At 41.8% G+C, this 20,293-nt stretch overlaps 1 protein-coding gene across 1 annotated transcript in view; it reads left to right on the top strand.

The window, feature by feature from the left end:
• LOC126426625 (zinc finger protein 98-like) overlaps nt 1–20,293 on the top strand; it is an 81,408-nt gene that overhangs the window by 49,190 nt on the left and 11,925 nt on the right. Inside the window, exon 4 of the mRNA XM_050088514.1 lies at nt 11,863–11,955. Coding sequence (XP_049944471.1) covers nt 11,863–11,955 — 93 coding nt within the window. The remainder of the gene's footprint in view (nt 1–11,862; nt 11,956–20,293) is intronic.

Raw genomic sequence — 20,293 nt, 5'->3', positions numbered from 1 at the left:
AGAAGTGTTGGAAATGAAACAAAAACGTGACATTGTTGGAAAAGAGTCTCATATGCCAGAAAATATTCAAACCAGACCTGTGAGCATGAGAATGTGTTCAGCTGATAAATCCAGGCAGTAATAAATAGGCAGGTGATATAATTAAAAATTAAGGACAAGTAATTGTATGAGTGGAGGGAGAAAACAACACTGAAACTGTAGGCAAACCATAGCGAGTAGAAGAGGAAATATGCTGACTCCCCTAGTTGAGTGGTTCTGTCGTGAGATGTCAGTTGGTCTGCTTATGACCCACAGAAGTGTGTGTTACAACATCAAAAGCAGCATACTGACTTAAATTGTGGATTAGCTTGGGCCTCTTTAATATTATATGAATACAAAGGGTTTTTGAAAGTATGTTTTCTGCTCCAAAACTCTGTACTGGTTCTTTTGTTGCAAATATCCATCTAAAATCCGCATTTGTCTTACATATGACATCAACGAAAATTCGCATTTGTGCTCAGTTTCTGCAAGAGATAGTGAAAGTCTTACAACAATGTACTGGCAAACAAATTGTAACTGGTTCAAGCAGAAGTAGTCTGTTATTGACGGGTGACCATTGATTCTTGGAGACCTTACGCTACTGAAGTGATGCTGCTGTTTGGAGCATCTTTTCCATAAGTATTTAGGTATTTCTAAGGTACTATTAATGGTTACTCTTAGTGGCTATAGAGTTCTTTCAGAAGCTAAGCTTTTACTTTACTAGTGAGAATGCTTCTCTATTTCATAAACGTTTTGTGAGCCTCTGTGTTTTGTACAAACCATAATCAAGAAAATAAGTGTGTCCACTAAGTTGCTCATCTATTAATGAATGAACCCATTCATTCTGGAGAACTATCTTGTCGATAAAAACTGTAGTTGATGATGCCATCGTTAAAAAGTCAACCAGTATTATCACATCATCCATTTCTTACGCAATATATGACATGAATAGCACATATGAAAATGCTTATATTTTTCTGGTCTTGTCAACTGCATTTGATACTGAGCAAGCAACTTTATTTTTTATGCCAGTAATTAGTAGATACTGCCAGGCCTTTTTATTCGGTTGTGTATTGTACCATACGAAGTAAATACAAAAAGTCTCATTTCAGCTTGCTTTAGTTGGATAATTACTTGAATCAATAGATGCTAGACATCACTAGGAGTGGCATTCCGACTCGGGTACACAAGAATAGAGTGAATATGGTAATGCATCAGAGCAAGGAATATGAACACCAGAGCAATCTTCAGTTGTAACTTCTGGGCTGAGAGGCCGTGGTCCATGTATAAAATTTCCACCTGACGTTTTGTCTCCATCTGCTGGAGACATCTTCTGAGGTCGTCTGGCTACTGCCACTGAAGCTCCATGTACTCTGGCATTTATAGAGCGCATAGAGGGCACCACCATTCGTCACGTGATGCCGACGGTATGCCTATCTTTGCAAGGCGTCGTCATTCTCGATTAAGAGTAATCGATTGTCATTCTGCTGGCGCAATGTCGACATTCATATTTTGTCCAATTTTAAAACTTCCTCTTTTCTACAAAAATTATTATGGTGTTTATGAATTTCTATGGCTTCTCTATACATGCGCGCAAGATAATGGGATGTTTGTGCTAGAACGCTTCTCTCATTAAATTTAATTTCGTGATTCCCATCTCGAAAAACATGCTCAGCTACGGCCGATTTTTTGATGTGTCCTAAGCGACAGTTCCGTTTATGTTCGGCTAAGCGAGTGTTAACACTTCTTTTCGTTGTTCCAATATGTACTTGTCGACAACTGCATGGAATTTTGTATACCCCAGGTGTTGCTAGGGGATGTGGGGCGTCTTACCCAGTTCTTAAATATTCTTTAATCTTCTTGGTGTGTCTGAAGATTGTTTCCATCCCATACTTGGCCAGCACTATCCCGATGCGGTCCATGACCTTATTAATGAACGATAGGAAAACTTTTCCAGTAGGTGACCGTTGTTGCTCTGGACTTCTTTTTTTCTTTGATAGTGCTCGCTCAATTTCCTTGCTGGTATATCAGTTTTTCATGAAAGTGATTCAGTTCATCTTGTAAGTAAGCTGGCTCGCAGATTTTGTTGGCTCTGCCCACCAATATTTTCATGATACCTCTTTTTGCCTAGGATGATGGTTAGATTCCTTGTGGAGGTATCGATCCGTGTGAGTGTTCTTTCTATATACCTTGAGGCCCAGCGTTCCATCCACCCGTTTAATTACCGACACATCCAGGAAATTGAGTCGACCGTTGCTTTCTTTCTCCATCGTAAACTGTATCTTCGGGTTAATGCCGTTCAGGTGCACCAAGAAGACATCCAACTCTTCTTCACCGTAAGTCCACACTACAAATATGTCATCAACATAGCGGTACCATTTATTAGGCTTCTTACTGGCAGTCTGCAGCGCTCGCTGTTCGAAGATCTCCATAAATAAATTGGCGACAGCTGGGCTGAGAGGACTTCCCATCGCCACCCCGTCGATCTGTTCGTAAAACTCGTTATACTGGACATACGTTGTCGTCAGGCAATGTTTAAATAAAGCCACTATGTCAGTCGTAAAAATATCTACTATAAATGAAATAGCTTCGTTTACAGGCACCATGGTAAACAATGACACTACATCGAAGCTCACAAGAATATCACTTGGTTTGACGTTAATCTCCCTCAGTTTTTCAATAAATTATGCCTAGTTTTTAATGTAACTGTCGGTACTGCTTATGTGTGGTTGCAGCAGGCAGGCGAGATATCTGGCCACCTATTGTGTTGGAGATCAAATGACACTCACAGTCGGTCTCTTCGGGATCTGTGGTCTATGTACCTTCGGGAGTCCATAAAGTCAGGGTGGATAAGCTTCCGTTTTGCAGAGTTGTTTTTTATTATCCAAAGAAAGAGAAGATTGTTTCACCAGTTGATTGGTATTTCTCAAAATTTTGGTTGTAGTAGCCTTCTGAAGCTTTTTGTACGTTGTGGGATCCAAAAGGTCACTAATCTTCTTGTTATAATCTTCGGTGTTCATCAGAACTGTAGCATTTCCTTTATCAGCTGCAAGTACAATAATGCTCTTATCCGCATTGATCTCCCTCAGTGCCATCCTTTCCGCTTGACACAAATTGCTGATCGGTGGTTTCGCTTGGCGTAATATTCTGGCTGTTTCAGTCCTGATTTCATCTGCGGAATGCGATGATAACAAACGGATTCCTACCTCCACATTCGCTATAATGTCCTCCATAGGAACCTTTAGTGGCGTGACTGCAAAGTTGCCTCCTTTCGATAGAACTGAATGTTCGTCTTTTGTTAATTCTCTCCCAGACATGTTAATCACAGTAGGAGAGTTGCCAGCGACTGATGTTTCACCTCTGCCTTTCTGTAGGCCACCGAGTTTCCTCTTCTGCCTATTAGATGACATTTCTGCACTCAGTTCCATGGTCGTGAACGTTAGACAGTCCACCTCATTCCAGTCATAACACTGCATTATGTTTCAGATATATAAATGGATATATAACAGCTTACTGCTAGTTTCCGCTAGTTCTCGCCGCCTGTGGTGAATTCGTTCCCGTAGCATCGCTAGTTCCATGCGGTTCCCCCCAGGGGGTCCACAACTCTTTTGTAGATACGTGCGTAGCTAACACGGGACCCCGAGCTAATGTGGCCCTCCTTCCTTTCCGGGCTGCATACCTTCCTTTTCCGCATCCTCCCTCTCCCCTATCTTCGCCCCCCCTCCCCTCACCTCTGGCTCTTTCCTTCCCTTTCTCCCCCTCTGGGAGTATGGTTTGTGCCTACGTCCAGAGACGGACGCTCGTAAATGTAACGCATTCTTCGCCTTCTCTGCTTGTATGTCTTCATCTTTCCTTTGTCCTTCTCTTTTCCTTACCTCTTCTCTTTACCCTTTTCTCCGCTGCAGCGTTTGAGACCTCTCCTCTTTCCTTTCCTTGTTTTTCCCTTTCTCTTTCTTCCTCCCTGTGCGTGTCTGAAGGCCGACCCACGCATTTTTGTGCGTAGCCGGTGACGGGGTAACGCGTGATTCCTCACCCTGGGTAGACAGGTAGGACACGTACATACCCCCTGGTAACGCCCAGGCCCAGGGAGGGGTGATTAACCGAGCTGATACCTTCCGAAAGTGCCGATTGGTCCCTCCGTCCGTTTGTCAGGAGGTGTGGCCTGAGGTGTGAACAATCACCTAAGGCGGGAGTGCCCTCAGAGAGGGACCCCACAAGGGAGAAGCGCGCCATCGGAGACGCCGGTAATCACGGGGGATTCTTCCGCAATGGTTTCCTCACCTTCCACTATGTCTGCCCACAAGTGAAAGTTCACTGAGTCTCAGCCACAGACAGTTCTTCCATCATTGCCACAGTTTCTTGTTGTTTCTCGGTCTGACGAAGGTCACGACTTCTCCACGGTCAACCCTTTCATTATTTGGAAAGGTGTCGACGCAATTGCAGGTCCTGTAAAGTCTTGTTCCAGATTACGGAATGGCACCTTGTTGTTAGAAACAGTCAGTGCCCTCCAAGCACAAAAATTGCTGCGTACTTCACTGCTCCACACCTTCCCTGTCCAGGTTGAAGCGCACCGCACTTTAAATTCTTCGCGTGGAGTCGTTTATACGTGCTCCCTCGATGGATTGTCTGACGAAGAAATTCAGCACTACCTGTCTCACCAGGGCGTAACGGCTGTTCATAGAGTTATGAAAAGGGTTGACACGAACATCATTCCAACCCACACTGTCTTCTTGACATTTGACAAAGTTCAACTCCCATCGAAAATCAAAGCAGGCTATGAGATAATTTCCGTTCGCCCTTACGTCCCAAACCCTACGCGTTGCTATCGGTGTCAGCAGTTCAATCACACCAGCCAGTCCTGTTCCAATCCGGCCAAATGTGTTACGTGTAGCAAGGATGCCCATGAGGGTGCTTGTCCACTTCCATCCCCTCGCTGCATCAACTGTATGGGTGACCACGCAGCTTCATCTCGAGATTCCCCAGTTTTTAAAGACGAAAAGCTCATCCAGGAAATCATAGTGAAGGAAAAGGTGTCGACCTTTGCTGCTCGAAAATTATTCGCCGGTCGACAGCCCACCGTGCCTCAGACAGGAAAATACAGCACTGTCCTTGCTTCTCCTCGGCCAACAAAGGAGGCGGCCACGCAGACTTGTGACCTCACCTTTAGTGCCACGGTCGTCAGATCAGCCAGCGCAAAGATTCTCCGTTCAACCTCACCACTTTCGCCTTCCCACTCTATGGCTCACCCTTCATCGGGTTCTGTTAAATCTCGAGCCTAAAAGTCAGACACCAAGACTTCGAAAAAAGAGCATACTCGTGAAGCTTTTTATGTACCCCAACTTCACAACCATCGATTCCTCCTTCATCTAAACATAATATTTCCAAGAAGGCTACAAAGAAACCCAGTTCATCTCCTTCTCCGCTAAGGCGTGTCCCATCTACAGCACCACCTGGCGGAAATCGCCCTCGCCCGTCTTCTGTGTCGCGCACTGCTGGTGGCCGATCAACCGGCCGATCGCTGGTGGAGGAGCTGCTCCTGAACAACCTATGGATCAGGATCTTCTGCCTTCGGCTGAATGCCATTCCATGCTGTTGGTCGCAAGCTCTGAGCAGTCGTTGAGTTGACGGCGACCTTGGTCACATTCCTCCATTTTCTGTTCACCCTATGTCCATTATCCACTGGAATATCCGTGGTATTCGAGCCAATCGGGATGAATTGTAGATCCTCTTACGATCCTACTCGCCGGTCATCTTCTGTCTTCAGGAAACAAAGCTGCGTCCCCATGACCGCTTTGTTCTCCCTCATTTTCAGTCCGTCCAATTTGATCTCCCCTCTGTTGAAGGCACTCCAGCCCATGGAGGACTCATGATTCTTCTCCATGATACTCTCCATTATCACCCAATCCACTTAAACACTTCCTTCCAAGCTGTCGCTGTCTGTCTTTCCCTTTCTGGATATACCTTTTCTCTTTGTACTGTATACATTCCATCGCCCACACCAATGGCACGAGCTGATCTCCTTCATCTTCTTGGTTAGCTTCCACCCCCCTATTCGCTGGTTGAGGACTTCAATGCCCACCACCCGCTTTGGGGATCTCCACATCCTTGTCCACATGGCTCACTATTGCTAGACGTCTTGCACCAAGCGGATCTAGTTTGCCTCAACACTGGGGTCCCTACATTTTTGTCTGCCTCCACGACAAATTTATCTCATTTGGACCTTGCGGTCGGTACTGTTCCGCTAGCTCGGCGCTTCGGATGGTTCGCCCTTGATGATACACACTCGACTGACCACTTTCAATGTGTCCTTAGACTGCAGCCTCAACTGCCATATATGCGCCCGCGACGCTGGAAGTTTGCCCAAGCCGATTGGACACTTTTTTCGTCTCTAGCGACATTCGGTGACCGTCGACGATGAGGTCACACATTACCGACGTTATTCTTACAGCTGTGGAACGTTCAATACCATGCACCTCCGAATTGCCCTGGTGCCCCCCAGTTCCTTGGTGGCACGAGGTGTGCCGTGACACAATACGTGAGCGGCGACGTGCTCTTCGCGTTTTCCGCTACCATCCTACTTTGGCCAACTGTATCCGCTATAAGCAGTTCCGTGCGCGATGCCGTCGCGTCATCCGCGATAGCAAGAAGGCAAGCTGGAAATTCTTTATTAGCTCATTTAACACCTTCACTCCCTCCTCGGAAGTTTGGAGTCAGCTTCGACGTTTATCAGGCGCGCCTAGTTTCTCCCCGGTCTCTGGGCTCACTGTCGCGCATGATACATTAGTGGACCCCGTCGCAATTTCTAGCTCATTGGGTCAGCACTTTGGTGAGATTTCGAGCTCTTCAAATTACCTGCCAGCCTTTCTCCCGAAGAAACGTGCAGCGGAAGTGCGACCTCTTGCTTTCTCCTCTCAAAATCGCGAAAGCTACAATACTGTTTTCTCCATGCGGGAACTCCAACATGCACTCTCTTCTTCTCGCTCCTCCGCCCCAGGACCGGATGGTATCCATGTCCAAATGTTCCTGCATTTATCAACCCATACTCTGCGTTACCTCATTCGCCTTTATAATCGAATTTGGACCGACAGTACTTTTCCCAGACGATGGTGGGAAGCTATCGTCGTTCCTGTTCCGAAACCTGGAAAGGACAAACATCTCCCCTCTAGCTATCGCCCCATTTTTCTCATGAGTAGTGTCTGTAAGGTTTTGGAGCGTATGGTGAATTGCCGTTTAGCTTGGTGGCTGGAATCCCGCAGTCTTTTAACACCTGCCCAATGCGGATTCCGAAAGCATCGTTCTGCAGTTGACCATCTTGTTTCTCTCTCCACTTATATCATGAACAATTTTCTCTGGAAACGCCAAACAGTAGCAATATTTTTTGATCTGGAGAGAGCATACGATACCTGTTGGAGGACAGGCATCCTCCGCACACTGTTCTCTTGGGGCTTTCGAGGTCGGCTGCCCCTTTTTCTTCGCGAATTTATGGCAGAGCGCACATTTAGGGTGCGGGTGAACACTACTCTCTCCTGTACTTTCTCCCAAGGCAACAGGGTACCCCAGGGCTCCGTGCTGAGTGTTGTACTGCCATTGCCATCAATCCAATTATGGATTGTCTCCTTCCTGATGTCTCGGCTCCCTATTTGTGGACGATTTTTGCGATCTACTACAGCTCTCAACAGACCAGCCTTCTTGAACGACGTCTTCGAGGATGTCTCGATCGCCTCCACTCTTGGAGCATCGAAACCGGCTTCCGTTTTTCTCCCAGTAAGACCGTTTGTTTCTTCCACCCTCCTTACATCTAGGAGCTGTCAACCTTCCGTTTTCGGACGTCGCTAAATTCTTGGGTCTTATATATGACAGAAAACTGTGCTGGTCCTCCCGCGTTTCCTATCTTTCGGCTCGCTGTCTGCGATCCCTCAACACCCTCCGTGTCCTGAATGGTACCTCCTGGGGAGCGGACCGAGTGGTCCTTCTCCGCCTCTATCGCGCCTTAGTGCGCTCGAAATTGGACAATGGAAGCATAGTCTACTCCTCTCCTCGGCCGTCTATTCTTTGGCGTCTCGACTCTATCCACCACCGTGGATTACGTTTAGTGTCTGGAGCTTTTTACACCAGCCCTGTGGAAAGCCTTTATGCTGAGACTGCTGAACCTCCGCTGTCCAATCGGCGAGCAGTCCTTCTGAGTCGTTATGCTAGCCATTTGGCTTCCATGCCTGCTAATCCAGCCCATGACATTTTTTTCGACGCCTCCTTTGATGTAGGGTATGCAGGCCGCCCCTCCTCCCTACTACCACTGGGACTCCGCTTCCGTCAACTGCTCCATTCTCTTTCCTTCCGCTTTCCTAAAACCTTCTTGACAACTTGGGGTGCAGCACCACCTTGGCTCCGTCCCCGAATCTGCCTGCTCCGTGACCTTTGTCAGTTTCCCAAGGATGGTACCACTTCACTTGTTTATCGTCGGACATTTTCTGCTCTATGTGCACAAATGAAGAAAGCCACATTTATTTATACTGATAGCTCAAAAACATCGTTTGGTGTAGGGAGCGCCTATATTGTTGGCGACACCCCAAATCAATTTTGGCTTCCTGACTAGTGTACTGTTTATACTGCGGAGCTTTACGCTGATCTCCAGGCTGTCCACTACATCCGCCGCCATCAGCGGCTACAGTATGTTATCTGTTCACATTCTCTCAGCTCTCTCCTCAGTCTCCAAGCTCTTTATCCTGTGCACCCTCTGGTCCACCGGATTCAGGACTGTCTGCGCTTGCTCCACCTGGGGGGCGTCTCGGTGGCGTTCCTCTGGCTCCCGGGACACGTTGGTATCTGTGGAAATGAGGCGGCCGATATAGCAGCCAAGGCTGCAGTCCCTCTCCTTCGGCCAGCTATTCAATCGATTCCCTTCGCCGATCTATGGAGCGTTTTATGTCGTCGTGTTGTTCTTTTATGGCACTCACATTGGTCGACACTTCCGCATAATAAATTGCGGGACGTGGACGGTATGACACCTTTTAATTGAGTGCCCCTATTTTACTCCGTTACGCGCCCGTCTACAGCTGTCGCCTGATATATCGTCAATTTTAGCAGATGACACACGCTCGGCCGATCGCGTTCTGGAGTTTATTAGTGCCAGTGAAATGACGTAAGTCATTTTTGGGGACAACCAACCCCTTTCTGTAGTGGATTTTTAAGCCTTCCTCCTGCTTTTAGTTTCTCCAATTTTATGAGTTTCGTTCCCATTGCTGCTGGTTTCCATTTTCGGTTTTTTACTTTTTCCTAAGTCACGGACCGGGCGCTAATGACCATAGCAGTTTTGCGCCCTAAAACAAAAAACAAAAAAATAGTTCCATGCGGTTGTAAATACGGCGCACTTGCGCCGTGTGAAACTGTGAAACTTTCACCTCGCCTACAGAAACTTCGGCTCTGTCGTTGTGTCCCGGCAGTGTAGCAGGAAAGTAAGTGTAGACAGTTGTTGTCCTTTCTTCTTGCACAGTCCCTCCAGTCGTCGAACCAAAACTGACACTTCCCCTCCCCGTAGAGGCGTTTAATCATAGAATGTAGGCTTTCACGGCCGCCGTTGTCTTGTTGAAACTTCCAGGCTGATAGGCCGTGGTCCATGTATAAAATTTCCACCTGACGTTTCGTCTCCATCTGCAGGAGACATCTTCTGAGTTCGTCCGGCTAATGCCACTGAGGCTCCAGATACTCTCACATTTATAGAGCGCATACAGGGCACCACCATTCGTCACGTGATGCCGACGGTATGCCTATCTTTGGAAGGCGTCATCATTCTCGATTAAGAGTAATCGATGGTCATTCTGCTGGTGCAATGTCGACATCCATATTTTGTCCAACTTTATGAGACAAGCGTTCTAGCACGGACATCCCATTATCGTGAGCGCATGTATAGAGAAGCAATAGAAATTCACAAACACCTTAACAATTTTAATAGAAAAGAGGAAGTTTTAAAGTTGGACAAAATATGGATGTCGACATTGCGCCAGCAGAATGACAATCGATTACTCTTAATCGAGAATGACGACGCCTTCCAAAGATAGGCATACCGTCGGCATCACGTGACGAATAGTGGTGCCCTCTATACGATCTATAAATGCGAGATTACCTGGAGCCTCAGTGGCAGTAGCCGGACGACCTCAGAAGATGTCTCCCACAGATGGAGACATAACGTCAGGTGGAAATTTTATACAACGACCACGGACTCTCAGCCCGGAAGTTTCAACTGAAGACAACACCGGCCATGAAAACCTACATTGTATCATCAGAGCAATGATAGGCAAAGTTATTACTACAATCGTCTGAAGTATATTCCCATAAATTGACGAAACCAACTTTCAGCAAAGTGTTATTGAAATGTAGCTTTTCTTGGGCTTTACTTCATCATAAATCAGTGTACCTTTGTTTTCATTTTGTCCTTCCCGAAAATAATTATTAATTGTTCTACAGCCTCTTTGTTAATTGCGCATGAGCATTTGAGATGATTTACAAAATTTTGGAGATGGTTTTCAGAAAGTTTTTGCAACAAGGCGTGCTTCAAACAAATTTTATCCATTGAGCTACTAATTTTCAAGAGCACGCCATCCAGAATAAATTCGTTGTCACACCACGTAATGCATTCTCTTGATTCTAAATTGGCATTTATTTAAAGTAGTGGCAACTATGATTTTCTGTTTTTACTGAGTTTCAAATGATCTAGGACATTCGACTGAGCCATCTCATGTTTCTCAACTGAGACTTGATTTCGGAAGAAATTGATTTTAGAATTTGCAGTCTTTAATTTTTCACATAATCGCACAATTTCCAGTTCCTGGCACTTCAACTTTGTTCTAATGTAAGTACTCCTTCGTTCAGTACTGATGTGCTCCCTACATTTTCCTCAACAGAAGAAGCACTGGCAGGTATCGAAACTGCAGCTTGTTTACTGTCTTCTTCTCACAGCTTCCCTTTAACGAGTGGTTTACTGACCTCTTTCGTGTAATATTTTCGACAGATATTTCAGTAAACTGGGAAATACACAAAGAACTGCTGAGCTGCTCTCGGCTGAAGAGAGAGCACCCTTCTCTTAGAATTACAACTTGTTTACCGATGATAAAGATTTGTTGTTCCTCACTGAAATGTGTATCACACACAGAACAGCTCTGAATCAGATGGTTTTTTCTAGAAATTGCTCTCAACTATTTTGAAATTGTCCTTTAATTTTTGGAGACCTACAAAATATTTACCTTTTGTTTCTCTTCACCCAAGACAGTACACTTGATCGAAAAACGTGGGCATTTTTTGTTCATTTCCTTCTAAAAATACCTTTAACTGTAACTCAACGCCTCTTCATAATCGCAACCTTCAACTCTTAAATACTCACTCACAACTCTATAAACAAACTCTCAAAATAAGTTGAGGCAGAAGAAACAAATGCCATCCGATCACATGTCAATTTTAGTCTCAAGTGACATTGCTAATCATAGTTCTTGGGCTCGCCACCTTTCCTATTCTACTATGTTAATGCATGGGAAGTAATTACTTTATCTTCTTCTTGCTATGGGCAAACTGTGAGGTTACCAGAGGAATGACAAGGGTCAGTAAGCACCTTAAATACAGCATGTACTGTCTGATTACATGTAAAATTAGTACAGTATGGCAGTTTGAAATTGTAGTGATCTGTGTTGGCAGAATAGCTGCTCAAGAAATTATATTTTTTTATTTATTTTTGTGTATAAATGATACGAATCTCTGAAAAGTTGTGAGATATTTATAAGAAAAATATTGGGAGCATTGTAATAAGTACAGAAGGGTACAAGCAGTTTTAACTGAGAGATGTTCTGTTTCTTTCAGTTTCTTGAAGATGACTTGGGACTCTCTTGGCTAAATGATATTATCAAGAAGGATCCTGAACTAAATTTGGAGGTGGATGAAACTGAGAATACTGTAAGCACTCACATCTCTGATTTTTTGCATGTAGTGTGATAAAAACGTATTTGTTTAATTGCTTAATGTTAATAATGCAGTACTGTGGGACAGGCACAGATTGAGAGTTTTCTGCAATTAAGTGCAATTCCTAATTTTCCACTGCTCTTGTACTGTTTCATTTGATGTGGATTATCAACTGTTATTTCCTTACTGTTCTGAATAGAATCAAAGTAGAATTTGTAACAATATCTTCAGTCATATTTTCAGTGACCCTTATGGATGTTAAACATTCTGTATAAGTTTAAACCTGGGGAGTGTAGATGATTTGAAAAAAATGGCTCCTTTCAATAATTTATGATTAATGGAATGCAGAAGAATACATTGGATATTTTTGTCTATTCTGTGAATCATTGATATATGAGAGTTCGTACCAAAAATTTTCAAACGTGCCTGAGGTATGAAATGTCATAATATGTGTATGTGATGGATCACCCTTGATACATTAGTCTTAAAATATTTATAATATGTCTACCTCAGTGGTATATGTTGAATTACTTGTAGATTTGTGTGTCACAGAAAAATTCTTGTACCTGCGCAGATAAATTTGTGTATTACCTCACCACTGAAGTCGTAACTGGTCGAAACAGATTATCTTCTTGGCACACCCTACAGCTTTTTTAGGGTCTGCTTGTATGAAGCATAAAATTTAACCCAGTAAACTAAAATGTGGTGGTATAATTTTATCTGTCTTGCGTAAGAAAAAGCAGATGGTTAGATTCATAAACTTCTCACAGGTATAAAACCTAACTAATGTTGGGGAATATAAGATCGAGGACTGAAAAACCTAAATCTAAAGACAAATTACACAAGACACAATATGGTGCACGGCAGTGAGTATGGTTCCACCACATTTAGTCATTTCCTTCCCTTTTCCGCTTGCAAATACAGTGAAGGCAAAGCAACTGTCTGTTGCCTCCATACAAGCCATAATTTCTCTTGTCCTTGTCGTGTCTGTAAAGGACCCTGAGGCACATAGATGTCTGGTGATTATGCAAGCATACCAGTCAAGGAACAAAATTCATCATGCTAGGTACAGCGCATATGGTATATAAAAAAAGAGTGCATGTGGAGGAAGTGGTTCCTGCATCCAATTTCCTGTTCACAAATTAAGCATTTGTTTGTTAGGCCTAATTTTGTTGCATATGCATGACGTAATAATTATTTTTTGTGGTGCACAGACATAGTAGTTTTTATATATGGTATTCAGTTTAGAGAATGTGCTCAATATTGAAATCAATTCACTTACTAACTGTGTGCCTTTTCTGTCACTGCTCTGATATTTTGCCACATTACATCCGTTCACAATAAGAGGAAGATTCACACCTTGGAATATTAACTTAGTAGTTGGCGTTGCACTTCATAAACTTTTCCATTAGTAAACATCCCTCTGCATCGTTTTCATGTTGCAACCTTCATGCTATTGTGTGGAAAAGTAAGCTGGAATGCATAAATTTTAATTCCATTTTGTCCACTATCTTTACAATCCACAGTGCTCCAGAAAAAATTGTTGGTCTACGTTTACAAGTTCACTGTCGATGACCGTATACTGCACAACAGCAACCTTACCTAACTTAAAAGGTATTGGCCACCTACAGTGTGATAATGCCTACTTGATGAGTCACTTGAGACCAATATAAAAATAACAATAATTTTAGCCAATTATTTTCACTCAGTTCTCAACTGTGTGCCTCTTAGACAATTAGATTTTGGAGGCAAAAAATTCTGATTAAAAATCATGTGTTGAGGAACGGAAGGAAATAATCAGTACTTCTCAAAATAACAAGTCATCTGCAGAAGACAAACTCATAGCAGAAGTATGGATATATGGATATTGATCGATAGTAGTCTGACACAAGCAACACACAGAACTATGTTAAACATTTGTGAAACTGAAACAAATTACTGAAGAGTGGAAATGTGCATAAGTCATCCTGTTCATAGAGAACAATATAAAACCAGTCTGAATAATTCCAGATAGTTTCACTTGGTCCTGTTATGTCCAAAAATTTTTAAAAAGCCCTGTGAAGTCAACGCGATGAACAAGTAGACTCATTAATATGAGAGTATAAGGCACGATTTTGTAAAGAGCAATCTTGTATAGAACAGATATGGGAACCAAAGACAATTTTGGAAAGATGGTGACTTGTAAATACTGTGGTAAATTCTGTCGAGTGTCAGAAAGGCTTATGATTTGATAGAAAACGACTTGATTCAGTACTTCAGAGGAATTCAAAATTGGCAGGAAAACAGTGGCAGTTATGCAACAGACATTAATGGGTACAATCCCGAACATTAAATTCATTGGAGAAATTTCAGAAGCATTTCAAATGCACAAGTGTGCAGCCAGAGATCCATGCTCCCCTCCAATTTAAAATATTTCTGCAAAAAATTATGAAGACATAGGGGAAGAAGATAAGGGAATTCAGCTTGAGATTAAACAAGAGCAGAGAATCAACATGAGGTATATAGCTTTTGTGGACAATTACTTTCTGAGAAACAGCAGAGAGACCAGACTTGTCATGGAGAAGTTTCATGAAATGGCACAGAAACCTGGTGTACAAATCATCTATGAGAACTCAATAATGGACAGGAAGGCTATAGATAATCTCTCCTTTATAACTTGATATGAGGAAGTGTCACAAGATACACACATTACATATCCAGGAGAGATTATCCAAGCAGCAAGACGTTTGTAATTTATTTATCCTGGTCTGATAAGGGCCATCAGGTTCTCTTTTGCATCTGACCAGTGTTTCATACAGACAGTACCTTGTTTACATCACAGTTACCCAAGAAACAACAGTTTTAATATGGTAAATAATATTAAAATTATTTGAGTGTCTGTAATGACAATGTGAGTAAAACCTACTATGAACTAATAAAGTTCACACTGACAGTACTGCAGCTCGTGGTCGTGCGGTAGCGTTCTCGCTTCCCACGCCTGGGTTCCCGGGTTCGATTCCCGGTGGGGTCAGGGATTTTCTCTGCCTCGTGGTGACTGGGTGTTGTGTGATGTCCTTAGGTTACTTAGGTTTAAGTAGTTCTAAGTTCTAGGGGACTGATGACCATAGATGTTAAGTCCCATAGTGCTCAGAGCCATTTGAACCATTTTGAACAGTACTGCAGCTGTTCCCATTGGTGGTGGTGGTGGTGGTGGTGGTGACAATGCTAACAGTAGTAATGAAAACAATAAGAGCGGTAGGTATAAAAAGGATTTATAGATTTACAAGATAGTTTTCTGATATAGTGAATTCTGTGGAAAGGAAATTGAAGAACCCTTCACCAGCCAAGAATTCTGGGAAAAGGGGAAGATCTGGGTGTAGCATAATTATAAACTCACAGGTTAGTTCAAGAGTTCAAAGACCAGTTAAAAAGCAGCCAAACCTGGCTACTTCAGGAAGTTTGTAGTCGACACACATAAGTCACTTGCTGTTGATGGATGTAATCTCTACGCACATATTCCTCTTGCCCACCTTCTGCATTGTTGGATGTGTGTAGCACATTGTGATGAATCAGAGCATGTGTGTGCACCTACTCCACCCAGTTGTTGGTTACATCTGTTGCGTCTTTGACAGATGTAGTCTTCTGAATTTACTGAACTTGGGAGCATACTTGGTTTGAGCCACGTCACTGGCAGAAGTATCAGATGTATGTCCATGTCCTGAAATGTGACACAATTTGTCGCAGTGAGGTGGCAGAGATTGGACATTTGCACGCACAGTACGAAGTTTAGTGCATTTGGTTACAAGGCTTGTGAAGACGCTAGATAGTAGGAACTTTAAGCCGGCGAGGCAGGGAGAACAAAGCATACCAAAGTGCACTGGTAGGGGAACAGGGTTCCTTGAAGTGAAAGGGGATTTATCGCCAGGAGGAGGGAGGTTTTATGACAAGGCCAGCAGGCTTTGCACTGGTCAGTGAATGGACGACTGGAGACAGGAGGAGAAAGATCCTGAACAGAGCTAGAATAATCTGTGCACAACAATACCGAAAGAAAGATAAATGGAATAAAAGCAGTGTGTACAGTTACTGGTTCTAATGATGAGTAACCATAGTAATATCATGATAAATTGTTAAATAAAAGTAGAAGTAAGACGGTAAATCATCGTCTGACTCAGATCTTTGTAAGGATAGTCAAGTAATAGTGAATCAATGAATTGTATTGTTATTGGAGGTACGAGAATTGAGCAGAAAATTTGTACTAGAAGTAGTACTAGACAAATAGAAAATAGCAAGAGGGGAGACTGTTTTAAGTAAAATAGTTTCTTTACAAAATAAAGATATGAAAGTAAGCAGACAAAATTAGAGGCAACAAGAGTTGACACATTTTTTAGCTTCTGAAATCTAGACATTCCAGTTGATATGCATTGCAGACTTAGCGTTCCTATTTCAGGTTCTCGCCAGTATCCTGTCATCATCTGTCCACAAGTTTTGTAGCTGAAATCTTGAAATCGCATTGTTCAATATCTTCAGTCTTTCAAAAGTGAGATCCTCACTTATCAGACCAACTTCCAGAGTTTCTGGCTCAAAAGCATGTCAGCTCTAGTGGAGTCATTATAATAAAAAATGTCTTTGTCAATGAAAAACTACTACTGGAGCAATTATTTGCTGCAGAAGGTACTGTGATTCATGGTCAAACAAAAATGGCTGGTTGAGAAGCAGGAAAGAAAAATTCTCAGAAAAAATCAGGACCAGTTTCCTGTGAATGAATTAGGATAAACAGGCCCTTCAGAGAAATCTATAAATAGATGGAAACAATAACAGACACCTTTAGATAAGGAAGGAAAAATTCTGTGGATGTATCACAGGATGAACAGCAGGCTCAGAAGGCAGATCTTTGAGGTGGCAAACACTATAAAAAGCAGCTCAGAATGGATCATGGATCCAGAAGAAGATAATAAAGAAGTGAGACTTTCACAAGATAACATAATCAATCGAGAAAAGTCTAGAAATACCGTGAAACATACACTTAAACAACATCACATGGAAAACAGAATAGGAAACAAATGTTCGGAAGACCACAGGAGAGACCATAGTGGACATAAAGAAATTGGGAAGAATGTAGGAATAAGAAGAAAATGTCAAATTTAGAGAGTATCTTTTAAAAGGTAGCATATGAAATAATAATAGTAATAGTAATAAATGTAAGAAAAATAGCATAGTCAAGGGAAAACACACTAAACAAGAAGATTACATATTGGATAACCACAGCGACTGCATAGAAGCAATGGAAAAAACAGATGCCTATAAATATCTAGGATACAGACAAAAAATAGGAATAGATAATACAAATATTAAAGAAGAACTAACAAAAATACTGAAAACAGAATTGACAGCAAGAAACAAGACAAAACCTATAAATACTTAGGTTATACCAGTATTGACCTACTCATTTGGAGTAGTGAAATGGAGTAACACAGACCTAGAAGCACTCAATACACTTAAACGATCACAGTGCCACAAATATAGAATACATCACATACATTCAGCAACTGAAAGATTCACATTAAGCAGAAAGGAAGGAGGAAGGGGATTTATCGATATACAAAACCTACAGTATAGACAGATAGACAATTTAAGAAAATTCTTTCTAGAACGAGCAGAAACTAGCAAAATACACAAAGCAATCACTCATATAAATACATCAGCTACACCAGTGCAATTTCATAACCACTTTTACAACCCTTTAGATCACATAACATCAACAGATACGAAGAAAGTGAATTGGAAGGGGAAAACACTACATGGCAAGCACCCGTATCATCTAACACAGCCACACATCGATCAAGATGCATCCAACACATGGCTAAGAAAAGGCAATACATACAGTGAGACGGAAGGATTCATGATTGCAATACAGGATCAAACAATAAACACCAGATATTACAGCAAGCATATTATTAAAGATCCCAATACCACAACAGATAAATGCAGACTTTGCAAACAACAAATAGAAACAGTAGATCACATCACAAGTGGATGTACAATACCAGCAAATGCAGAATACCCCAGAAGACATGACAACGTAGCAAAAATAATACATCAACAGCTTGCCTTACAACATAAACTTATAAAACAACACGTTCCTACATACAAGTATGCACCACAAAATGTACTGGAGAATGATGAATACAAATTATACTGGAACAGAACCATTATAACAGATAAAACAACACCACATAACAAACCTGACATCATACTCACCAATAAAAAGGAGAAATTAACACAACTAGTCGACATATCCATACCCAATACAACAAATATACAAAAGAAAACAGGAGAAAAAATTGAAAAACACATCCAACTGGCTGAGGAAGTCAAGGACATGTGGCATCAGGATAAAGTTGACATTATACCAATTATACTATCAACTACAGGAGTCATACCACACAATATCCACCAGTACATCAATGCAATACAGTTACATCCAAACTTATATATACAACTACAGAAATCTGTAATTATTGACACTTGTTCAATTACCCAAAAGTTCCTAAATGCAATGTAACATATACTGTACAGTTAAAAGGAAGTCACGCTTGATCAAGGTGCGTGTCACTTTCCATTTTTAACCAGACTTAACGCCCGAGAAAGTAAAGAAATGATAATAATAGTAATGCAATCTGGAAACATCTCACATAAGTGTCAGTGTGAGGAGATTAGCAATAGTCAAAGGTATCTCAGCTGGCCGCAGTGGCTGAGCAGTTCTAGGCGCTTCAGGCCGGAACTGGGTGACTGCTATGGTCACATGTTCAAATCCTGCATCTGGCATGGCTGTGCGTGATGTCCTTAGGTTAGTTAGATTTAAATAGTTCTAAGTTCTAGGGGACTGATGATAAGTCGCGTAGTGATCACAGCCATTTGAACCAAAGGTACCTCATTGTCAGTAGGCTTTCGCAAAGTAATCTGCAACAGCAGCTTCTGCTTTATAACGTGTGATGTATCACATTCTGCACCCATCAAGACAATTTGATTTGTGGAACACAATGTGTGGATCATAGAACAAGCAAATGAATGAATAACCTTCCCTGGCCAGGGTATAGGCTGTAGTGTGATTTCAACAGTGAAAGAGAAATTAAATTTATGAAGAAAATAAAAATAGTTAATAAATAAATTCACCACATCAAGATTACCATATTTTACTGAAAGAGAAATGATGGCTGTGTAACCAGATCATGTGGGTGTTCCGAAAAGATTCATCTTAATTCACAAGGATATATCCTAGACACTAATATAGATATAAATGTTGCTTAGATGTATCACTATAAAGCTTTTATTTCCAGAAGAACCATCCAATTTATCAAATGTACATATTCTATATGCAAGCAAGTATAATGGGGTACTTTTCACATTGTCGTTTAGGTTCAATGTTTTCATTTACCTTTGATGAAAGTTCAGTATTCCCTCCACCAGACACGCAACAAATATTGAGGCAATAGACTTGTCCCATACATATTGAAGCACATTTAAAGTTACTGTGATCAAAGTTGTTTCTTTAGCTATCCCCAAGTTGTAGGATGGCAAGGCCAATTGATGGATCCTTTGACTAACCCTGACAAAAAAAAATTACATACTGGAAGATCAGACAAACTTCAAGGTCAGCAAATGAATGTGAGATATGTATTCCCCTTATGGCTGATTGTTCTGAAGTGCTCTTTCATGCAGGTGCCAGAGTGGTATGCTCTATCCTGTTGAAAAATGATTTTTTTCTGGATAGTTTCCTTTGCAATTATCTCCAAACCTTTTATTATTTCTATTTATATCAACATTTCATTTGTTGCAAAGTTCCTTGCTGTACTGATCGTATTCCTCGTTAATGTCACTAAAGTTGTGCTTCATTAAATTACATAATTTGAATAACAAATCATGACCACTACCAAGAAACTGTTTCCTGTTGCAAAATATAGTACACTTATCTTTATTATTCATTACCAGTGCAGTTGTTTTTGAACAGAAATTAGCTGTTTTACTTAGCTTAATTGAAGTTGCTGTCAGAGATGACTGTCTGTACTTTTAATGCGCCCTAGTTTGTTTAATCTGACATGTTTCACAAAATGTGATCATCTCTGGGATTGATGACTGAATTTCTGGATTCTCCTTGCTGTTGAAGGTCTTCTCCTAGGCTCCAGTAACAGACTTGTTTGACTGCTATTATAGTTGTCCACATTCAGAGTGCTTCTTCATGTATATTCATTATATACTGGCTCTTTATAATCTGTCACCTGAATGTATCAGCAATTGTATTAATCCTTCCCTCTTTTGAAGTGTATGAATGCATATTTATTCATTTGAAGTAGAC

Source organism: Schistocerca serialis, chromosome 11 (genome assembly GCF_023864345.2).
Source record: "Schistocerca serialis cubense isolate TAMUIC-IGC-003099 chromosome 11, iqSchSeri2.2, whole genome shotgun sequence".
Classification (NCBI taxonomy): domain Eukaryota; kingdom Metazoa; phylum Arthropoda; class Insecta; order Orthoptera; family Acrididae; genus Schistocerca; species Schistocerca serialis.
The sequence above is the reverse complement of the archived record's forward strand: the minus strand, read 5'-3'. Positions and strand labels throughout refer to the sequence as shown.